We start from the raw sequence: 24,414 nt of genomic DNA on the forward strand, positions 1-24,414 counted from the left end.
TCCGGGTTGTCGGGCGACAAGCTCCGAAGTTAGGCCGCCCTGTCCGCTCCTGCGTTCGCACGAGACGTTCCGGGCACTGCTTGGGCCCTGCGCGAGTCGTGAGGACGGCGATCGCCGCATTTCCCCGGGTTGGTTTCTCTTTCTCTTTCCCCCGTAGGAGAAAGCAGGAAAAAGGAGCCCAAATCGGAGAGGGGGAATCTTCTTTCTGCTCGATGTTGCTTTTCTCTCCCTCAAGGAAGGGAGCGAGGGAGCGAGAAGTTGGGTGGATCCAGGTCGTCCGGGAATAAAACTTAGCGAAGGAAAGCCTTTCTCGGGGCGGGGGCGAAAAGAGCAGGTGATGGGGAGCGAAGACGCGGATGAAAATGGGGGCGATCGGCCCCTTTGCTTTTTTTCCATCCTTCGCGAGGGATTTGTCTGCACTTTATGCTGGGGATTGAGGGGCGTCCCGCTGATTTTCTCCCCCACCCGAGGGAGAAGAGGACCTGGCGTTGCCCACGTCTCCCAGCCTTAATCTGGCAGTGCCAGGGCTTCGTTGAGGTGGTTGTAAGGTTGGAGGGGGGGGCAGGCACGGAAGCCTTTCTTCTTCCCCGCTGAAGAGGTGGGGAGTCGCTCTTGGAGATGGGAATGAGACCGGGAACCTCTGCTCGAAAGCGGGCAGTTGGGGGTGAAGCGCAGAGGCTTCTCGCAGCTTCAGGAATTGGCGTGGGGGCCGGGCCGCTAGTCTAAGCGTGTCTGCTTCTCCTTCCACTTCACTGGGAGCAGCCGGGAGACGCTGGGGACTTCACATGGAGCTATGGGCAGGAAGCGACTCATCACCGATTCTTTCCAAGTGGTGAAAAAGAAACGAGGCGGGAAAGAAAGAAAAGAGGCTCAGAGCCCACCGCAGGGTAAGCACTTCTATGGGCTCTTCCCCCATCTCTCCTTTGTGGGTTCCACCTCTTTCCCCTGCTTGGGCCTTTGGAATGGCCTGGTGTTGTGGTGAGCCCAAAGAGACCTCCTAGCATTTGGCTCTGCCAACCCTGTTAGGAAAGCTTCAACAAATCAGTAATGTTGCGGAATTCCAGCTCCAAAGTAGGAAAGCATGTTTGTTCTGGAGAGACACAGCGGATTTATTTTTCTTTTTGTTTTGTGCCTGACATCCTGGAGGATGCCTCACCAGGGTAGACGTATTCAATTTCTATAGCTGCCCATCTCAAACAATGGACTCTACACAGTGAACAGTAATAAAATAATTAAAAGCACTTATATAGTACAAAATTAAATGTATATAGCAGCTGAGAAAATATATCATAGATGTCAATAGTCAGGAAATGGGGCCCTTTACACACTTGGGGGCCCAGGTAGAAAGCCAGGTCTTTGGCACCTTACTACAGGCCAACAGTGTCAGGGTCATCCTCAACTCTTAAGGAGAGTATTCTGGAGGGCAGGGACTTTGGCAGAGAAGGCAGGTCTCCTAGTCCCCACCAACAGACATTCCTTGGTTGACAGGGCCCTTAGCAAATTGCAACTCCAAGCTAGTTCCATTATTAAAAATAGAACAGTCACTCCAACATTCCCAACAGCTTCTGTGGAACCTACATTTTTCTAGAATGTAGAGAGGATTAGGCCCTTGGCCACTTCTTGGATAGCTCAAAAAGTGGGGCAAGAAGAGTTCATGCAGTTTTTGAGACCATATTTACCTCTGTTCTTGGTGGCCTGAAAAATGTTGGATGCTGCTTTGAGGGAAGATTTTACAAAGCAGTTTGTACAATAGAAACTGATACATACATACATACATACATACATACATACATACATACATACAATCTGAAAAGTTATGAAATTCCATCTCCCATCTACATTAGGCATGCGTAATAGGAAGCCCCCACGATTAGCAATAGTTTAATAATATTAATGGAATTCAGATCTTATTTGGACATTCCCCCCCCCCCGCCCTATATGAAAGTGGGGGAATTTTGGGAATTGACAACCACACATCTTAAAGCTGCCAAATTTGAGAAACACTGGTATAGATGGAGAGATGCAAACAGTATGGCTTTTGCCATTTAGATTTTGGAATTGGCTAAAGAGGTGGTAACACAATTGTTAAGTGCCACCCTAAGCCCTTTATGCAAAGAAAAATACCAGCACTCCACCTATTAACACTAATGGGCTGATTGCTTCTCAGACTTAGTTCAAGCAGAATCTCACCTACAAGATACTGCACAATCCGATCAGCTGGAAATACTGAAGCAGTTTGATCTCAGCTGGCAGTATGGTCCCTGCACTGGTAAGATTGTCTAGTTATCTACTGAAACAAAAGTCCATATTGTGAAATAAGTAGATGTTTGCCTTTTCTTTGCTGTTGTTTCCTTACTGCCAAATTTTAAAATATAACCTTATTTTACACACTGTAAAGAAATGGTTCATCATATTGTGTTGCAGATGCATTGGATATTTGCAGTAGATCAGCAATTATTATTCACAATTATTTATTGACACAGTACAGCATTGATTTAATAGTTATTGGCCAGGAGATAAGTCCACTAAAATTAAATAGCCACTCAATCCATATTTACATACTTTATGTTATTATCTTCCCCTCAAACCAAATAACTTTATTGTTATTATTCACATGCACTTAAATTGATGCAAATAATGACTTTATGTCAGCTGTCTGGACTGCTATAGAAACAGCAGTCTGATATTTGGGGGTGAAGTGCAACTAGAATTCTGTTGCATCCAAAATTTGCTGAATGGCATTTTGTAAAATTGAGGCTTTACTGTAGCAGCAACAAAATATCCACTAAATTTGCACTGTATAAATTAAAAGCAGTTGGACAAAAATTAATTGGATATTTATCAGAAAGAATTATGTATATACTATTGTGGCCCAGGAAACAAGTTAATGTCTTCTTTACTTAGTTTTGAATGATGGATCCAAGTACTAAATAGAGCTTGCAAGTCTGAAATATATACACTTGTACTGTAAAATATCATGCATGATGATAATGCCAGACAAACAATAGTAACATAGAAAAAAGGAACTCATAAATCATCCTCAAACTCTCATAACTACAGTTGTCTCAGCTAAACTGATTAGGAAGCTTCCTGCAGATATTACATTCTTGAATCGCTTTCTTCTGCTGACAGGAATTACCCGTATGCAGCGCTGGGAACGAGCCAAATTCTTAGGACTCAATCCCCCTACAACTGTGTGGGATTTGCTCCTGAAGTATAATAAGGACCCTTTTGTTATGAATAGGTCAGTATATTATGTTTCTACACTTTTCAGTCCCTTGGGTTTTTTTTTTTTAAACTATCCGTCAGAAAGAACAACATTATGAAAAATATCATGATTAGATTAAATTCTGATGCTACATTTGTGTGAATAGGCTGTAACTACCTCTCTAAAGAGAAGACTCAAAATACATTCTAGAAAAGTGAGATATAAGATAAACCGGAAGAAAAATTCCAGCCATTCACATTGAGAATATAGAATTTATGCAGGAACACAGCCACCATTCTTTTCTTGAAGCTCAGGTATCTGTGGCTTGTATCATAGTAGAGTTGACATATGCTGACCATGAGAAAAATATCAGTTTAGGATCAGCAAGGATAGAAGTCAGAACAAAGGCGGCACTTCAAGTATATCTTTTCTTCAAGACAATGTCTACCACAAGCAGTGTGAAATGTATTGGAGTAAGGAAGCTTAATTCCTTCCGTATTTATAGCCTTAACATTTATAGCCATGTACTTAACAGTAGCGAAGGAAAACCTATGACACACATGCCAAAGGTGACACGCCACATTTTGGGTGACAAACTAGCATCACCAACATTCGTCAACAACTGTTCTGGAAAGCATGCTCCATACTTTTGGGAGCACAATTTTTGGAGCTTGTGGGGGCTGCATGAAAATGGGTGTGTTCTTGTGCAGCCGCCGAACCCTCCAAAAATGTGTTTGTTTTCATTGTATTTCATTTTTGTAATTATTTAATGTTTCTTTATATAATACATAGCACCACGATCGGACTATATATTTTTTAAAATAAATAAATATATACAGAATTGTTTCTTTTGTGGGGGGGGAGGGGAAATGACACGCCAGCAGAGTCAAGTTAGGCATTTTCCTAATTTTTGATACACCGAGCCCAAAAGGTTCACCATCACTGCTTTAGAACTATATTTTACAAAGCTAAAAAGAGAGTTAACAATGGAGCCTTTCATCCAAGTACCGATTGGCTCCTAACTTTCCTAGCTGCTTCAGTGCTGTAGGAGTAAGTGCACTGTCACCACTCAACGTTAAGGAGATGATGACAAATTCAAGAAGTCCCAGATATGGTCTCCCTTTACTTCCCTTCCGTTGAGTTCATTCCCCTCCTCCTCCGCTTTGGCCAAGAACGTGCTAGCTTTGAAAGTTGAGAGCTGTGGGACAAGAGCGGACTCCAGATGGAATGTTTGCTTAAGTTGACCATTAAATTGTGTCTGCCACAAAGGATGCTGTTGTGCCACAGAAGACAGCCCAGCCCATTCCAGCTGCTTGGTGAGGGGATGGAGTGGCCATGTGAAAAGTCAACCCAGTCCTCCCCTGACAGTAATGGTGCTCCAAATTTCTTTCTTGTAGCTTGTGGCATGAATATGCCCTCTGAAAAGAGCAACTGTTGCTACCTGAGGCTGTGAAAGAGCCCCTGCCATCATGTCACCATAATCATTTGGATGATTCCAGCATTCCTGTAGCAAATGCTGCTTTGCAGTGGTGGTAAGGTTGTTATAGAGGTGAGAAGGCCTTCTAGCTGATCTCCACTTGTGACTTTGGCCTGAACTTTTAGAAATGATCAATAAGAACTAGATCAAAGCTGACATATACCAGTACTATCACACCAAGCCAAGTTCAGTATGGAATTGCAATCTGCCTTGTATTTTTCATGTTTCATTCAATTTTGAACCTAGTTTGATTTGGATAAGTGCTTGTGTACTTTAAGAGGTGCTGAAAGGCATAACAATTACGTCATCAGCATTTTTTGTCTCTGCATTATGAGCCACTTTAAAAAAAAAATCAAACTTTCTTTAGTAAAATTGCATCCTAAGTAAAAGTTTTGTATTGGTTCCACAGTTTAAGGATGTGGAGGACATCTTTAGTAAACATATAACATGCTGTAGTTAAAGCTAGAGCTATTGAACTAAAGCAATAGGTAACTGAAGGTTCAGCTAGTGTCAGCATTGCCAAAATAAAATTAAATCTGATTATTTGATCAGATTCCTTTATTCTTAATAATTATTTTGCTTTTAGTTTAATGTTGCTTTTTATCAGATTGACTGGTTTTATGGATTGTACGCATCCTGATATTTATATATCAAATCTTTAAAAAATAATAAAGTGCACTTTCTTGTACAATTTTTCACTCTTCTTCCTGGGATTGAGGAGGGGAAACAACAGTTTCAACCTTCCACAGATATTACAATGAACTAAATAGAATTTCAGCACCACAGCTTTGGGGGAATCTTAAATACTGAATACACAAGAGCATACTGCCTGTACCATGAGCTATCAAACAACAGCATTTAATCTGTATCTGCAGAAGCACCAATGGACTGATATATTATAATCATTTCCCCAAAGTATTCTATTCCACCTAAATGCATAAAAAAACTTGATTAAAGTAATGGATAGGCCAATGGAAGGCATACCTGACAAGATAAATGGAGACAGGAGCTGAAAATTACAGAAACTATGTTTGATAAAATCATGAGAAGACAGTCCTTTGTTTAAAACCTGTAACATAAGGAATAATTTAAAAATGCCTTTAATAATATATAACAATGTGATGCTGATTGTGTAGGTGTCTATATGTATTTATATAGAAATAGTAATAGTGAAATATCAGGAAAATAACAGAAGGGAAAAGGTAAAACTAAAAATACAAGTTCGGCACTAAAAAAAACCCAAGTTGCATCAGAGATGTAACTGAGACAAAGATAGCCTCTGAAATTACGAAATAAATTGTAATCATAAGACATCTGTAGTGGTTCATTAAAACTTCGTAAAACTGAAGAAATTTTCAACTAGGGACATCCCAGGCGACTGGAAAAAATTAAAACCTTGTTAGTATTTGTAGCCAAGGTAGGCAACAATTTACCTGCCTGCCCATCTATCATTTGGCAAGAGTTCAAAAGCGGTTTGCCACTTCCCGCTTCTTAGGGCTGAGAGAGAGAGTGGCCCAAGGACACCCAATTGGTTTCAGACTTAATGCAGAATTAGAACTGAGTCTCCCAGTTTCTAGCCTGATGTCTTAACCACTACACCAGGGGTAGGCAACCTTGGCTCTTTTATGACTTGGCTCTTTTATGACTCAACTCCCAGAATTCCTGAGCCAGCATGGTTGAGTTGAAGTCCACGAATCATAAAAAAGCCAAGGTTGCCTACCCCTGCACTACACCAAACTGGCTGATGGTGGTATCTTAAATTCCTCCTCCGAACATGAATGAAGGAGGACACAAATGGGCTACAGATCATATGGCAACATGTATTAAAGAACAAGGAATATTTCAGTTCGTAATGAATTTTGCATATTTCTGCTTCCACAAAAATGTTGGACAATGGAATGTTATACTTTCACTAAACCTCTAAATCAACGGTTGTCTTTTAAAAATCAGTTTTCACTTATTTTAGACCTGAGCATCACTTTGAGATGGTGGTAGATGTCCTAATGCCTATAAGCACCATATTGCCAATCCCTGCACCATACAATTATGCAATAGATATGGTCAATTTATTGTTCAGTTTTCACTTTTTATCAGTATCAGCTGGCTTAAAGGCAGGAACAATTATAAGGACATAAGACTAATTTGCATGCTATCAGATAGAATAGATACCAACAGAATCTGAATACTTTGCTATGCGACGTCCTGATGTATGCTCTCTACAATGTCTTTACACTTTACACTAAGATGTAACTCCTTTAATCAAATGAGTATATTCCTTAAGGGAAGTTGTCTCCCATTTGATAATTTCACATAGAGGCAGCAGCATTGTGAAAAGTTGTCCCTGGTAATGGATTCGGTATGCCATTATCTTTGAGAACATTTATTATTGAAACATTTATATAAAAAAGCTGTGCTACAAGAACTTTTAGAAAAGTTCCCTACACTTCCCGGCATTTGAATTGCTGTATGGAAAGCATTAGTTGTAATGTGTAAAATAATTAGGCAATAGTTGTATTCTCAGAACTAAGCAAAACTTTCCTTTGAACAGAGGGCACAGGATTGCACTGAAAATAACTCTGCTCCGTCGAGTGATTGCTTTATTAAGAACCTGCTCATGTTCTTCAGAGGTTAGATATTTAGTTTTTAATCTAAATATCGAGATACGATCTTTGGAGGTAGACAACCCCAAAGTAAACATCTTTGCTGGAAACCAGGTTCCACCCTCCTGAAGAAATTCAGGGCATGTCCAGAAAACGGGCAGCTCTGCATAAAATCTCTGATCAGGAATGAAAGAGGTAAATTAGGCAAAGTGTGTGTCAGCAACCATCCATGTGAAGCCTGCAGTCAGCCTGTAGGACACCCAGTTTTTCAAGGCACGAGCAGACCGGCAAGCAGGACGGGTAGTCCACGAGTTATGACCAACGTTTCCATTGCTAAGTGAGACAATTGTTAATTGAGTTTTGCCCCTTTTATGACCTTTCTTGGCACAGCTGAATGAATCGCTGCAGTCCTTAAATTAGTAACGGCAGCCGTTAAGTGAAGCTGACTTCCCCATTGACTTGGCTTGTCAGGTTGAAAAAAGGTAACCCTATGACCCTGGGACACTGCAACCGTCATAAATACGAGTCAGCTGCCAAGTGGCCGAATGTTGATCACATGACCATTGGGATGATGCAATGGTCATGCGAAAAACGATCATCGTAACTTTGGTCATTAAACAGCTGGTTGTAAGTCAAGGATTACCTGTAATTATGCACTCACATCAGGGACTGCCAGCCATAAACTTTCACATTTTGTGAGAAACTGAATCATGCTAAGTATCTTTACTGCCCCCTGGTGGGAAAACTGTGGAAATGGAGACCCACACTCTTCCCAGTTCTATAAAAATCTTGAAAGCCATGCCTGATGACTCCTTTCTACAATTTTAACTCCGTACCTTGTCCAGTTCCCTCTACTCTTCCACTGTTCTGCCATGATGACCAGCACCAAAGGTGGTCCCCAGAGATTCCCTGCTATGGAATAGCTAGCACCAATATTGTTACAATGTCCTTATTTCCAGGATGAAGGGATTTCCTGAGTTAGAGGTTCTTATTCTGGATTCCTAGCAACCTTTGGGGGAAGGAAGCCAGATCTTCATCCTAGTTGTTGCTCTTGCTCTGTGGAGAAGATACTGCCCGTAGAGCTTGTCCAGGCAGATGGCTTGGCTGAGTCAGTATTGATGTGATTTTGCTCAGCTGCAGAAGAGAGCCAGAGATAGCTACAAAAAGAAAAAATAAACAAAAAAACCCAAAGTATTAATAAGAAATTAAGCTAGATGCCTTTTCCTAATCCCTAGAAATGTGATCCTTGCGACTTGAGATGGAACAAAAGCCATAAGTAATATATGCTTTCCTTGCATATATTACTTATGGCTTTCTTTGCATATATTACTTATATGCTTCCCTTGCATAGTCATTATCTTGTGATAATTCTTGCCTTTCCTCTGCTCCAAATCTAGACATGGTTGTGCAGTTTTCATTCTCCTATTTTACACTTACATTTTGAGCTACATATTATGCTAGCAAAATCACAATAGGCAAGTTATAGAATTAAGATAAATCTTCCAATTCCTCCTTTCATTTTTCTCATGTCATACTAAGAAGAATTTAAAAAACGTACATGACTGCCTATCTCACATAATAACCCAAGGTGGTTCATAACAATCAATTAAAAAAAAACAATTGGCTGAAATAAAAGCAGAACAACCTTCACACTAGGGGCCAGAACAACCAAATACTTGACCTCCTGACTCAACCCCACCCTAGCCCAATGCTTGAAAGAGCCACATCTTCATAGTCTTCTGAAGGCTAAAAGGGCAGGGGTAGCGCTTAAGATGCTATGTTTATTTCATGCTCTGAAGCAAAGGTACTCAAAGTCCTGTCTTAGATCAAGACCCAGATAGGACCCTGGAATATTTCCTAGGTACTCATTTGAAAAAAATCTGCCTGGACTCTTCAGCTTTCCTCACAATTCTAATTCGTCCTACCAAAGTGTCAAACCATACCAGGGCGCAAGATGGGTAATGTGCAGTGCTGCTCCAACCAGTTCATCACTGATTGGCAGAAATCCTTGATGCTGCCTGTGTTCACCATTCTGGTATAGCTCTCAAACAGTGGCTTAATTATAACACTGAACTGCAAGTTGAAAAGAGTTAAGGATTCATTATAATCAACTTTTCTCATTTTAAATGTTGCTGAGGCAAATACATCAGATTTTATGCCCCCAATTTGTTCCTTTGCAGTAACCAAATAAACCCCACTTTGTTAGTTCCTAATGGATACAATCCAAAAACGCCAGTCCTCTAATGTGCGCTGACGTACATATTCTTCATAGAGTTCAGAAGCCTGATTTGATTGTGGAGGTAATACAGGAGCTCCACTAGGTGGAAGTTGGCGCTGGAATTTACTGCAAAAGAAAAGAAAAGAAAAAGTACAACTCAACAATATAAATTTCCTTTACTCAGATCAAGTGACAGCTCAACCATTCAGACCTACTATTCAACTTACTCAATGGCAGTGCTCAACTCTTCAATTTCTCCACGCAGTCTTTCTACCATTTCCTGATTTTGTCGGCGTTCTTGCTGGAGTCTTCCTACATATGCTACACTTTTCTGCAAGAGCAGCGCTTTGCTGAGCTGAGAATACATAAGGTCGAACAGAACAAGGGAAGACAATTCCAAGAGGATCATGGGAGAAATGGGAAAGACAAAATAAATACTAACCTTCTTTCTTACAGGGAAAAGATATGTACCTTAGTGCTGGTTTGATCAGCTCCTGACAGTACTAGACTGGCAAGAGTGTTAAAGCCTGAGCTAATGATCATACGACGAGCACAGTCAGCAGAAGTAAAACTTGATCGGCAGCTTCCCTGCAAGGGACAATTACATTCTGACAATTCTCAGCTTTGCAATTCATTCAGTTGGGATACACAAGATAAACCATTGTTTTTGATCTGCAGAAGACACATGGCACGGGAGGGTGGGATATGTGGGTGGAATCAGGTGAGATTAATATATTTATTTAGTCAAAAAGAATATGACTGAATTTAAGACAATTATCTTCACCCCAGGTGATTATAAAGATAAATAATAATATTGCCACTTCCACTACCATATTCTAACTGATTCTGATACTCCTCAGATTTAAAAAACAACTTAGGAGAAATACGATCTTCCTTTCATATACAGTAGCGATCTTCTTACCTGAACAGGATTATGTTTGTATTTTTCCTGGTGACTACACAGATTCTTCTCCTTGGCCATCTTCTGGGTTGAGGAACCTGGAACAATTCCCAAAATATAGGGGTAAATGGGCTTATATCCTGTTTTCATCAAAATATAATATATAGACTAAAGTAGAGGAATAGATGAGACAGAATATGTGAAATGACTCCATGCCTAGCATGTTTACCAATATCAAGCAAGGCAGCAGCTGAGACAGGCACTGGTGAAGGCTCCTTTGTAATGGAGACTGACCTCAGTAGGACATCAGCTGAGAGATTTGAGTTGCCACAAATCTGTGGGAGATGATAAAAAAAGAGTTATCTGATAGGAATATCAAAAGAAATTATGAAGAATAAATTGTGCATATCAATCCAAGAAGACGTAAATAAGGCTATTTATTGAAAGGCCTCCAGCACAGAAGGTGGCAAAATCAGAGCTGCTCATCTTACCCTTTTCAGAAGATGATAAAAGAGAACATCCTTACCTGAACAGATTTTGTAACTGGAGTGAGGGCCAGTGGGACAGGACCTAGAAATGAAAGAAAGAGGGGGTTTCCCCCCATTTCTGTTTCCAGTCTCTATGGATCCCCAGTGATTAGAAATCTTGGCTGGCTAATAAGCTCTACCAGGAAAAGAACACTGAATTCTCCAGTAAACTACATTAGTTAGTTAGTGAGCCAGTCTTCTCAAGTAAATCCCACTTACCTTATCTAGAAATTAAAGCCACCAGCTGCTACTTAAAATGATGGGCATCACACTCAGAATGGCAACTAATATCAAAAATCCAAGTAAACCAGGCCATGTCACAATCATTGTCTAAAATGTTGGTTTGTATTACTCAGCTTGAAAACTATTCCTCAGAGTCTATTCATAGCTGTACATTTAATAGCTGCAGAGTAGAAAAAGGAGTTCCAGAGTTAAATTTTTGCCCTTGTTATTTTTTAATTAGAATATGCACACTGAATATGAGTATGAGTTTTGCATTTCAATTAGCACATTTCACTATTACTTCAATTTGGGAATTAAGGAAATCTTTTTAAAAAGTGATTATGTAGATCTTAAAATTTGTGAATGGACTTTAAATGGTTCAGTCTGTTTCATGCAAAAATAAATTGGAAAAACATAACCAAGAAAAGCAAGTGTTGGACAGCCTACAGCTGTCATGCTTTTACATAAGTAACTTCTAAAATTGTAATCGAAAACAATCTGCTCTTTCCTTTATACATATACATTTATATGTATACTGTGTTCTTAAATTTACATTTAAACTAAAATAGAAAAACCAATAAAGAGCTCTTAACACCCATTATTTATGACTACAGACTAAAATCCTAAATCTACTGAAGCCACTGCTCCCTGAGCTACAGACTATTACATAATTTTCTAGTAGTGCAAATACAAAAAAACGTTTATATACTTCTAAAGCTCTTGTGTCTGTAACATTTAACTGGATGAAATTGTGCATCATAGGGCAAAACTTTTTCAATCAAGATACCTCAAAAAGAGCTAACATAGAATGCGTTCAAAATCTGGAACCCATGATTCCCATGAAATTGAAGTTTGGCAAATTTTATAAAACATGACATAAAAATTATTATAAAGTAATTTATGATAGGGGTCCCCAATCCCCGGTCTGTGGACCAGTACCGGGCTGCGGCATGTCCACCCAAACAAGCAAAGCCCCATCCGTGGGTTGCAGGCAGCACACAAACCCACGCACTCTCCGGTCCATGGAAAAACCTTTCTCCACGAAACCGGTCCCTGGTGCCCAAAAGGTTGGGGACCTCTGGTTTATGACATATTACAAAATATCATAAAACATTTCATGTGGTCAACTGCACAGGAAATGTTTGATTGTGCTATACAGTTCAACATGGGCCTACTTTCGGGGCAGATGCATCTCTGAATATCTCCCTGAATTTTTAAGAACTTTTCCAGTACATTAGAAACTCTGCCATTTGTTGAAAGCATTGATGAATCTGATAAGGAAATATTTCTAAAACAATGACAACAATGGGTTGTCTAGAATTCTATAAATGTATGTTTCATTCTCCTTTTGTTTGAATTAATTGATAAGAACAAAACTAACTTCTAATAGTTATGAAAATGAGGTACACCAAAACATATAGCTAGAAAGACCTTTAAAAATGTAAACCTTTTCCAAGCTTCACCAATGTTAGCAGAGATGAAGAAGTTCAACTGATGATAGTCTGAAAAATCAAATGTCTAGCCAGGAGTGCTCACGTGTGTCAAAAAAGGCAAGATGGCAACTGTGTCCTTGTGATTGAAGTCCTGCTACTATTTTATATGCATTGCACCTTGACCTGTTTAAAAAGGGATAGGGCACCAACTGAATGGTTGTGGCCAGAAATATTTTTTGCTGTCCCCCCCCCCCCCCCAATATCTGGTGACTGCTGTAAAACTAACTAAGGTAAGTGCACAATTCCCGGTATTATTTAAAATCCAAAAAGCAGAAGTCCAAAGAAAGCTTAACTACGGCTCAGCCTCATTTCTCCTCTCTATGAAGCCCCGTTTAGCAGTACGTACCAGCTGTAGGTAGTGGAGTGAAGGAAGCCTGGGGTGTTGCTGGCTGATGATGAGTAGGAGAAGGTGCTGGAGCAATCCGCTGAAGCTGCCTGACCCCTCCACCCTTGGATGAGGAACCACAGTTTGGCATAACAAAAGGTTCCCCAGAAGGGGATGGCAAGGTCTTTTCCAATCCAGTGTTAGTAACAACAGAAAATACAAATGTGGTTTGTGGCTGAAGATGCAAGATAGGAGGGGCAGGTGGAGGGCTGATCCTTGGTGGAGAGGTGGGGAAGAATGGCAAGAAGATCTGCTGTCCAGTCAGAGGTGTAGGCAGCTCTACATCCAGAAGTGGGTCTCCCAATGGTGGGAGCTCCTTAGCATGAGAGGCAACAGAAGGCAAATTGGAGGCGTCCTGGTGTAAGGCAGTAGCATCTGGCAGAGGTGCAGGAACCTAGGGAAGGTTAAGGAAATGTCAGCTCTTATACAGAATTTTTTTTAATTCTGTCAGCACTTTCATACTATTATATAAGGAAGGGTGGGAGAGAAAGATAAATTACAGGTAGACCTTGCTTAATGACCATTCAAATTAACAACGGCCTTGGAAAAGGTGCTTTACAGCCTGTAAAGCATTTCTGAACAACAACCCCCCCGTGGTCACGTGATGACATTCTGCGTGCTTGGCAACTTATTCATACTTATCACTGGTTACCCAGTGTCCTGCAATCAGAAAATCAATGGGAAAGCCAACAGGGAAAGTTGCAAGCTGCTGTTGCCACCTGCTGAGAGGACTTAAGTGAGATGTCACATGATTGCTTCGCTCAATGAACACGATCCCAATATTCCCAACTGTTAAGCGATCTCCAAAGGGAGAGGCAGGGAGATAGGATTTTAATACGTAAAGGCTCCCTGCTTCTCAGTGCTTGTGCATGGATTTTAATATGCTAAAATCTTTGTTTCCCTGCCTCTCTCTTAGGAGAGCATTTATGATTGCAACTGGGAGTATTGAGATTATGGTCACTGAGCGAAGCAGTCACATGACATCTCATTTAATGATCTCTTTGCTCAATGTTTGAGTCTCCATTCCCAATTGTGCTCATTAAGCAAGGACTGCCTGTAATTTCTGATTCAAATTTGTAAACAGGCACAGCACACTCTTTGTAGTAAATGTAGTAGCTATAATAATAATAAATTATATAATTCTTTATGTATGGATTAGTCTACCTTATACAGAAATATACTAGAGAAATATAATCCAGAAAATCAAGTAATGGGTTGAAACAGTTATCTGAGTATTGGGCTGGGCTGGGCTATACTTTTCAAACTGCAGTTTTCACTCCCTGTAACATAAGTGTCTTCTAACAGAAAATAATAATCCTTCTCACTTTATGTATATGGAACTAAGTGCTACTGTAGCTACTGTAATAAGTGACTGGATATACTGCTTCTCCTTACCTGGAATATAGGTTGAGGACGACAAGAAGTAATAAATTCTGTGAAAAGAAAGTAGCGTAAATAACTTGGAGGAGTCAATGAGTAACAAAAATAAGGATTGGCTGATAAGCTCAATCAATTAAGCAATAACCATTAGGATTTTTTTCTCAGTTAGTGATATTTTAAAAAAATCATAGACAGGAAGACAATATGGGGTTGCAACCTGAGGAAAGAAAAAGCAACATAAATTTTGCCAGATTACATCATATAATAGTTGTCATAGATAGAAATTAAATAAGTGTGTGTGTGTGTGTATGTATGAGTGTCCCTGCACACACATGCAGGGACTAGATGGATTGTAGAATGCAAGTTGTCATATATCTACACATTAATCTTCATCCAAGTATATCTGGTAGTAAACATATTAACATTAGTCACAATCTTTAAACTTTAATAGGAAGAATGGACCAATTTTCATAACAGGAGTATCGTATCGTCTGACGTTTTCCAAATTTCCATAAAGTAGACAATAGTGATTTGCATTAGATTTTAAATTATTAGCATTAGATTCTGAATTGTAGATGGAAACAACTCTATTCAGATTACCTTTTCTGATACTGTTTGTTGAAATAGATAAAATGTAAAGTCAATCTCATGTTGAGCTTGATTCCTGATGACTACATAGACAGGTCTATCTTGTTTGCTTGGTAGCAATATGGAAATGGTTTCCAGGATGTTTTTCGACCTTCCAGTCTAGTCTATAGCTCCAATATTCCTTGGTGGTCTCCTATCCAAGTACCAACCAAAGAGCCAGAACAGAAATGGAAGAAGAAGCATGACTGAATGTCTATAGATCATGAATGATGAAAGGAGATCATGGCCAGGCAGCCTTTTAAATAGTCTTGACAAAGGTAAGGAAACAAATGAAAAAAAAAGACAGACAGAAGGAAAGACCAATTTAGGCTCCAGGACCATAGTACTGGAATACTGTACAGCACATTCACCAGAGAAACAGTGTTGATCAATGGTTAGTACAAGATGGAGCATGTATATTAACTAAATCAAAAGCTGTCATCCAGAGCTCAACTAGTGAATATTCGGTGCTTCTATGCTTTTTCACTTTTCAGTCCGAGTTGACTAATTGAATTAATTCCTCTATTGATTTATTAATCCTGCTATGAAAACCCATTTGCAGAAACAGATGGATCAAGTGGGATTAAATTCGAGTGCTACAATATAAAACATATTCATCTGGGATTCAGGCTAGACATTGGTGCTGTTTTCTAGCATAACCCTTTCAATTTCTATTCTCCCTGGTTTCCACCTACCCACTCAATCAAGAAACTGATTTTCCTCCATCTTTTATTTTTATTTATTCTGCAAAACACAATGTTTTTGTCAAGTCTGTTGATCCTTCAGCCTTGAGCATAGATGTTATATTAAAAGAGAATATCAGCACTTATGAGAGTGAAATCACTACTATTATATAGGATGCTGGAAAAGGTTTATTTTCATTTATTCACTTACAGTAACAGATTGGCACACTTGTAGACTTGTAGAATCTTAGCAGGAGGGAGGATTTTCCCCAAGCAAAACTCTGCTCTTATTTCTTGTGACTTAGGCTAATCTGTGTTCATTAGCTATACCTCTGAGCCAATGTAAAGTAATCAATAGCTCTAATACTATTTACTGTTGAGGTCAGAAGCCAACCTTTCATAATCTGGGGATTAATTTGAGGCTTTTGAAAATAAGTCAGTAATCTCATTTTCTCCCAAAGCATGAGATTTAGATACTTTGCTTTTTGAGATTGTAAAAACATTTTCCCACTGAAATATACATTAAATAATGGAAACAGATCCGGGGAGTCCAGCAACAAATTCCCATGCTGCACACTTTCTGGAATACACATGTGAAACTTTTAAAAACATAGCCTTGAATTGACCCTAGGAAACTATGCAAAGCTCATTTAAAAAATATACATATACAGATCACATAATTCAACTTAGTTATATAAAATCGGGGAATTTCTGTTACCCTGAATAGGATCCAAAGTGTTCACAAATTCTTCTCCAAAATTGGGGTGAAGTTGGGTCAGAGTAGGCTGGATCATGTCAGCATTACCCTGGTGAGCTGAAGACATAAAATAAGGAGTGATACATACAATTCACTATTCATTTTAGTTATTTATTAAACTAATTTATATCACCACCGAACTCACAACACGGTGACGCTGGGCAGCTTACAGCATTAAAAATCCACAATGTAAAACTCTTAAAATGCCACCTTCTCCGCCACGGCAACAACCAATACAATTACTCTAGCCACTTGACAATCCATACAATTAGTCTAGTCACTGGCCACTCCATAGCAGGCTCCCTGACAGAACCTTGTCTTCAGGGTCTTCCAGAAAGGTGAGAGGACTATTTTATCTCTGGGGGAATGACATTCCATAGAGAGAGGGCCACCACCGAGGCAACCCTTTTTCTTGGTTCCACCAAATGTACTTCACTAATTAATAGATGGGACCTGCAACATACCCTGCTTCCTGTTCTGGTAGACCAGGCAGATATAATTGGGGAGATGCAGTCTTTCAAATAAACTGGCCCCAAGCTCTGTATGGCTTTAAAGGTTATAAGCAGCACCTTGAATTGAACCCAGAAGCAAATTGGCAACCAATGCAGATCCTGTAAGACATGATGCATGCATGTATCTAGGCTTGTGTAAAACTGTGTGAGCTGCTACATTTTGAACCAATCGAAGCTTCTGGATACTCTTCAAGAGCAGCCCTTGTAGACTGCATTACAATAGTTTAAACAGGGCCTGGATGACTCTGTGAAGGGCATGTTGGTCCCGGAATGGGTGTAATTGGTGCACAAGGAGCAGGTTCTCCTGGCCACTACTGCCATCTCCTCAAGCAGGGGTCACTAGTCCAGCAGCACTCCAGATTATGCACCAGGTCTGTCCAGGGCAGTGCTGACTCCATTCTTGACCACAGATGATAATTCTTCAAAACCCAAAGAGCCCCAAACCCAAACCCACTCCATCTTGCCAAGGTTCAATTTTGGCCTGTTGTTCCCCATCCCTACCTCAACAGCCTCCAGGGACCAGGAAAGGGCAGTTGCAGCATATAACTCAACAAAGGCAGAGATGTACAACGGACTATTATCATCGTTTTGATGATATCTTTCCCCTTGGTAATGGATGACTTCCCTCAATGGTTTCATGAAGATGTTAAACAGGTGCAGAGAGAGCACTGATCCTTGCAGGACCTTTGCAAAGCTGGGGCTAAGGATTGGACCTCTTGCTCTCAATCAACACCAACTGAAAATGACCTGGGAGAAAGGAAGTGAACCCAGACAACACAATGCCCCCTACTCCCAACCTCTGAAGCCATTCCAGAAGAATATCATGGTCAATGATATAGAAAGCCACTCAGAGATCACGTAGAACAGGGATGGAAGTACTCCCCCATCCTGTTCTCGCCAGATAACCAATGACATTTGTGTCCCATATCTGGGCCTGAATCCTTATTGAAGAGGATCCAGATACTGTTTCATGCTGGATCCTCTGGAGGTGCTACTTGATCACCTTCTCAACAACTTTCCCCCAAAAGGGAAGGTTGGAGATATGACAAAAATTTATAGCTAAATTTACAACTTTTATAGCTAAATAGCATGTATCGTACACAGTCTTTACAAGTCAGCAACTAACTCCTATATGGAAGCCCTTGGAAAGCTCTCTACACTTGGGCATAAGGAACAAGTTTCACTACAAAACCACTGTATAAAGGGCGCAAAGTGACTTCTCACCAAGACCACGTAAATTGGGACCACCATAAGGGTTGCGGCTGGAGACCATGGTGTCCAGAAGTACATCCAGATCATGTAAGGGATCAAGCTCCATAGGACCTCCACTTGCTGTTTCATTGTTGAATTCTACCTCCGAAATTGCATCAGACACCTCCTGCACAAAATAGGAGGGGGGGGGGGAAAACCCCATATGTTCCAGCAAAGGATTTGGGAAGTGGAAGCCTGGAATGCTCAATGGTTGTTATTCTAAGTATTCCAGTTTCAGACTCTGCCACAGGGAGAAGGGAATAGGGACAGGGAATCTTTGAATATTAAAATAGCACCTGACTAGGATCACAGATTGGTTTGTCAAACTTCTTCTGCTCCTAAAACAAAAAGACAGGATGGTTTGGATTAGAACACATTTCTGAGATACTCACTAGCAAAGGAAATTTTAATTTATTCATTAAAAGAAACACAAAGCATTAGAGAACCTTATAAGCAACCGTAAATATTAATGATTATTGTATATCTTATTCAAATGGCAAAAAGTCAAAAGTATGAATTACTTCAGGTGGAGAAAAAGTCTTTGGTCTCAGGTACCTGACAGACTCAGATAAAAGATAAAAGAGCCCCTCTCTGAGGAAGATGGATAGTTTAGAAATATGAAATATAAATAAATATAAAAATAAAAGGATAATCATCTGGTAAATCTAATACTAGGTCCCATGACTGGGAACTGCAAAAACAAAATTTCTCAGTTATGAAAGGCTACTAAAAATTCTAGCCAAACACACTATAGAAAATGGCTATAAATGTTGGTGAAAATGTGCAGAAATTCTGTAGAGGCACTTGCATAGAGCCCTTTTGTCCTCATCATGTTTTAAATCTTGTACAGAGGGTTAAATTGTTTTAGGATAGAATTAGATTCTTGTCTGCCACAGCAACAACACAGAGGACAGCAAGATAAAGAATATCATCTGGAGATGGAAGATTTCAATATAGTACTATATTCCCTCTATTTTATCACACTAATATTGTGTGTTATCCAAAAGGCTTTACTTGCTTGAGAAGAAACTTACCCGAATATGGAAGAATGTCCTCCATTTATGATATTCCCTAATAACAACCCCAACCTGGCGTTTCCAATACTTTCCTTCCATGATGACAGCCTAACAAATAAATAAAGATATAGAAGTTAAATAAAAATAAAAGTAAAGAAATAAAATCTGGTATTTATGGAATAGAATATTTATAGTTCAGTGTTGGAGTGTAGGGTCCATATTGCTCTCTGAGGTTGGTGATTTTCTTGCAGATGTTCCTTTACCAAACTAGGTAACATCATCACTGTACTGATGATGATGATGATGATGATGATGATGATGGTAATAGTAGTAGTAGTAATAATAATACTAATAATAATACTAATAATAATAATACTAATAATAATAATAATAATAATAATAATAATAATAATAATAATAATAATAATAATAATAATAATAATAATAATAATAATAATAATAATAATAATAATAATAGTGCCATAAACGCCTTACTCACTTCAGGCTTGCGATGCTGATCTATGTCACTACACTCTAGGGGAGTCACAAAACTGCACACAGGATTCTGCCTCTTCTCCACATCTGTGTACAAAATGAAACAGAAACAGAACTCTGAATGCAATTGCCACTTCAGAGGCAGACAAATGTATTTTTTGACTGACTGACTGACTGAAAGCTACCACAAATTGTACATTCACAAACAGGAAGACAATGTTCATGGGCTTTACAACCAGACAGAACAGACTATGTGATGTTCAGCAGTACATGCTATTACTTGCAGCTCATAATAGTGCACAGAAAATAGTCTTTCGCTACAGAATTCATCAAGAACATAGACTCCTTACGGAAAGAAGATGCCTTGGGAATAAACTTCTGAATTTACCCTGTTCCAGTACTCACACTGTAGATACCATGCCCTCCAAATAGCATTATTGAGCCGAATCTTGTCACGCTGCAGCAATTTCAGCCCCTTGAAGGTTTTCCATTTGGGAGATACAATTTTTCCACTAAAAATAAAAAAGAATCCAATGAAACTTCGGTAACATCTGGTATATCTGGATTAAAGAAACACTAAATAAGTCAAGCCAAAAATGATCAAGAAAGAAAAATGAACAGGAATACTAGCTCAAAGACTTGACAATATAGATACAAATATTCCTATATTGTGCCAATAAAAGGAGAAAATAAAAGAATTCAAAATAGAGTAATAAAATAAATGCAATTATTTATCTTTTTCAAAGACTGGCAAGGTTTCTTTGAAACTTAGTATCTGATCTCTGGTTTCCCTTCCCCATTAGATTTTAGGGCAAACTTAAGGAGATGGATGAACAGGCGCACAACAGCAGATTAATTCATGCAGAAAATATCCAGAGACAATTAACTGTAAGTAACTATGCTGGTCTCAAGATCAACTTTGTGACTATTGAATTAATCTTAAAACAACAATATATCATACACTTTTTTAAGCAAAATGCATAATACATTTTAGCCACTCTGTAAAATACCATATAGCTAATATAATAATTTGTATGTTTTTACCTCTATCTTATCTTAGCTAACTGCTATTGTAGAATTCCAGGTGTAACGTAGTGAGTAATGGATAAGTATTTCTAGCCATATATATTTGTTTTCGTAGATTTTCACGGGTACAGGTATGCAGGTCTTGGCGTATTCAGGTCTTTTCCAGTGTAAGATTGAGAGTATCTTGGCGACATTTCGACGAGGTCCCACTCGTCATCTTCAGGCTGGGGTCTTCGGCTTCGTGCTGGTGATGTCGTCATGGTTTGGCTTCTGGATGGTGGTTGCATTTCGTCTGAGGGATGGGTTTGGGCTTGGTTCTGGTGAGGGTGAATGGTGGTGGCGTACTGTGTTGTTCTGGGTCCGGTGTCAGTTTTCGTGGCTAGGACTCGTTTGTTGATTAGGGCTAGTTTCCAGATGTCTGGTAGGCGGGAGGTATCGTCACGTTTATTCATGTTGTGGGGGTGTTTTTCTATTTCGATGGCTTCCATAATTATTCTCTTGTGGTGTTCAGTTTTGGAGATTTAGTTTGGTTCCTTCAAAATCAATTTCATGTCCTGTAGCTTTAAGATGCTGGAAGAGGGAGGAAGTTTTTTCTTCTTTTTTGACTGCTTTCTTGTGTTCTGCAATGCGGGCATTTATTCTCCTATTAGTTTGTCCAATGTATGTGGCTGGGCAGATTTTGCATGGTATTTCATAGACTCCTTTACCATGCAAAATCTGCCCAATCACATACATTGGACAAACTAATAGGAGAATAAATGCCCGCATCGCAGAACACAAGAACGCAGTCAGAAAAGAAGAAAAAACTTCCTCCCTCTTCCAGCATCTTAAAGCTACAGGACATGAAATTGATTTTGAAGGAACCAAACTAAATCTCCAAAACTGAACACCACAACAAGAGAATAATTATGGAAGCCATCGAAATAGAAAAACACCCCCACAACATGAATAAACGTGACGATACCTCCCGCCTACCAGACATCTGGAAACTAGCCCTAATCAACAAACGAGTCCTAGCCACGAAAACTGACACCGGACCCAGAACAACACAGTACGCCACCACCATTCACNCCAGGCTGGGCCGCACCTTCGGCTTTCCCCGCCGCAGCCTTCCCCCCTAACGCCCCGGGTCCCCTGCCTCGCTCGGCCGCGCAGCTTTGCAGGCCTAAACGACCGGCTCGCTCGGCCGAGCTGATGGCCTCTTCGGAACCGAGATCTGGATCGGGGTCCGACTCGGCGTGGGGTTCCGAGACCATGAAGTGGCCACTGTGGATTATTTGGGAACGGGACATCGCTGCTGCTGCTCCGGCGGCGCTCTTCCTTGTCCGGCTCCACTGAGAACATCGCTAGCGAGCCCGGAGTAACGCTACGGTCACCATGGCAACAAAGGACACCCCCCCCCCCGAACCGGAACGGGGTAACTTCGGCTGCCAGAGCGCGGGGGAACGAAAGGAGAGGGGACCCTACCGAAGGACCGCCCGAAGTCGGGCCCCACCGCAGGCTCCCATAGCAACAAGGAAAGGGTATTCTGCGCATGTGTCCCTCAGTCGCAGAGCATGACGGTTATTGTAGTTGTTTCGACTTTCCTCCAGAGGGCATACCTCGCGTTCGTGCGGTGGGATCAAGTGACAACTTTAAACTTTTTAAAAAAATTATTAAACTTGTTATGCCTCAATTTAAAAAAAGTCTCTGCATTTTTAAGAGGAAGTGGGTTTAATGATGCAACGCTTGTACCCGAAATTAATAAAACACAGAAAGCCAGCTGGATAACTTTGGGCCAGTCAGTTTCAGCCTAATCCACCTCACAGGGCTGTTGTAGGGAAAATAGGTGTATTAGATATGTTAGCTGCCTAAATTCACACAAACACAATAACTTGACTACTGCATCTAGGTAACCAGTGAGATAATTCAAATGACCTGAATGATATTTGACATATAAATGACATCTTTCTCCTGTCCTGGCCATTTTTTACGAATAGCATCACTGCCTGGTTTGGTGGCAGCAGTGCCTCAGATAGAAGGTCCATACAGAAAGTGGTAAGGACAGCTGAGAAGATCATAGGAAGCTCGCTCCCTGGTATTCAGGATGCTGCTTATAAGCGCTACGTACTTAGAGCTCAAAGCGTTGTTAGCGACCCCACACACCCACTTCACGGTCTGTTTCTGTTGCTCCCCTCTGGGAGGTTTCTAAGTATTTCCAGCAGGACTACCAGATTTTGTAACAGCTTTCTTCCCTATGCCATCCATCTGGTAAACTTTCAAAATCATTTTTATCTCCATGTACATTTATATATCCGAACTAGACTGCATTGTTTCTCTGTGTCATAGAATATATGTGGGTATATGGCTATATGCATTTTTTTTTTCTTTTTTGTCATATTTATGTAGTGCAATTGGAGGTGGTGACCCCCAGAGAGCTGAATGCAACAACATTTCATTTTAATATGTCGATTAGTGTACATTTAAAGTGACTATAGACAATATTCTGTTCTGTTCTGTTCTGTTCTGTTCTTCTATTCTATTCTATTCTATGCTATGCTATGCTATCATTGGAATTGAAAATTGTCTCTACCCCACTGTAATGTAAATGGCAATTTACACTGCAGAACTATCATAAATCACACACTGTTAAACGCAAAAGTTTTCAAATGATGTGACTATGGAATAACAACTTTTAAAGCATTTAAAAATTATTAAATGTGATTTATATGAAATAAGAGCTGAATAGTAACAAATATATATTAACTAAATAATAAAGCACTGTATCAACTTATGCTTATTTTTGCTTCTGAATAAATGTCCTGGCACCATGCCTCGTCTGATTTCTGTGGGCAGCTAATGCTTTTACGTGGGAGAGTTTTGCTTGTGACTTCTACCAGAAAGTTCCCACTCCAGCAATGAAGCTGATTATTGTACAAATGTGTCTGTACTTATCAGTAGGCGTAAGGGCACAACCCAACAGTGAAGTCACAAGTTGCAAAACAAGATTCCAAAACAAGTTGCAATAATGGAGCACAGGTATTAAAATATTTACTTTTTTTTTCTTCCACAGATGTTTTAGTTCAGGGTCATTCATTACAGATACAATGAAATCAGTTCCTCCCTGAACTCATCACAAGTGATACTGAGTGAGATAAATGTATTAACAGATCCAGTTATTGTTAACTTTGATCGCATAGCAAATCAGGCCTGAACAACTTTGCTTCACTAATAAGCCTGAGCAAACTTAATCTCATTAACTGTTGTGAAGAACCCAATACTTGCTTCATGGTCTGTTAGTTGTGGGTTGCTTTTGTTGCTGTTTGTCCCATGGGTTGTGTTTTCACTTACAGGCTGGATTCTTGTAACATGCTCAAGAATTCTTGTAACTATGTTTTCTTGAACAAACCTATATTGTGAGATTTGAGATCACATATCAGGTGAAGCCAAACTAGACAAAACATGGTCTAGTATGAAGTATGAACACAGCCCCAGAAGAAAAAAATGAGAGCAACCCAGCTAGTTTTTGTCAATTCGCTAAGCCCCAGGAGTGGACAGCATTACCTTGAGGAAGAAAAGCTATTCTCTTTCCCTGTTACTTTGGTTAGGATTAGGAACAGAGATATGCTCCAAAAGAAGACATACAACCTGAGATTA

The 24,414-nt window shown here is 39.9% G+C and overlaps 2 protein-coding genes across 2 annotated transcripts; one reads left to right on the forward strand and one right to left on the reverse strand.

Annotated features, from left to right (window-relative positions):
• Nucleotides 1-5,756, forward strand: POLD4 (DNA polymerase delta 4, accessory subunit). The gene is made up of 5 exons (XM_015826003.1): nt 1-128; nt 763-887; nt 2,168-2,269; nt 3,133-3,244; nt 4,606-5,756. The coding sequence occupies exons 2-5, from the start codon at nt 794-796 to the stop codon at nt 4,628-4,630; spliced, it is 333 nt and encodes a 110-aa protein (XP_015681489.1). The 5' UTR covers nt 1-128; nt 763-793; the 3' UTR covers nt 4,631-5,756.
• A 2,166-nt stretch (nt 5,757-7,922) lies between these two features.
• On the reverse strand, nt 7,923-22,070 carry LOC107296662 (MLX-interacting protein-like). Its single transcript, XM_029286114.1, has 17 exons — nt 21,901-22,070; nt 20,158-20,264; nt 19,757-19,839; nt 19,276-19,365; nt 18,538-18,579; nt 18,215-18,368; nt 16,440-16,535; nt 14,427-14,464; nt 12,993-13,425; nt 10,931-10,974; nt 10,634-10,739; nt 10,426-10,502; nt 9,975-10,091; nt 9,731-9,858; nt 9,506-9,629; nt 9,229-9,358; nt 7,923-8,442 (listed from the first exon to the last, which is right to left on the reverse strand). The coding sequence occupies exons 1-17, from the start codon at nt 22,068-22,070 to the stop codon at nt 8,324-8,326; spliced, it is 2,058 nt and encodes a 685-aa protein (XP_029141947.1). The 3' UTR covers nt 7,923-8,323.
• Between the last annotated feature and the right edge of the window lie 2,344 nt (nt 22,071-24,414).

The sequence above is a fragment of the Protobothrops mucrosquamatus genome, unplaced genomic scaffold, assembly GCF_001527695.2.
Source record: "Protobothrops mucrosquamatus isolate PMUCROS unplaced genomic scaffold, P.Mucros_1.0 scaffold2928, whole genome shotgun sequence".
In the NCBI taxonomy this organism is placed as follows: Eukaryota; Metazoa; Chordata; class Lepidosauria; order Squamata; family Viperidae; genus Protobothrops; species Protobothrops mucrosquamatus.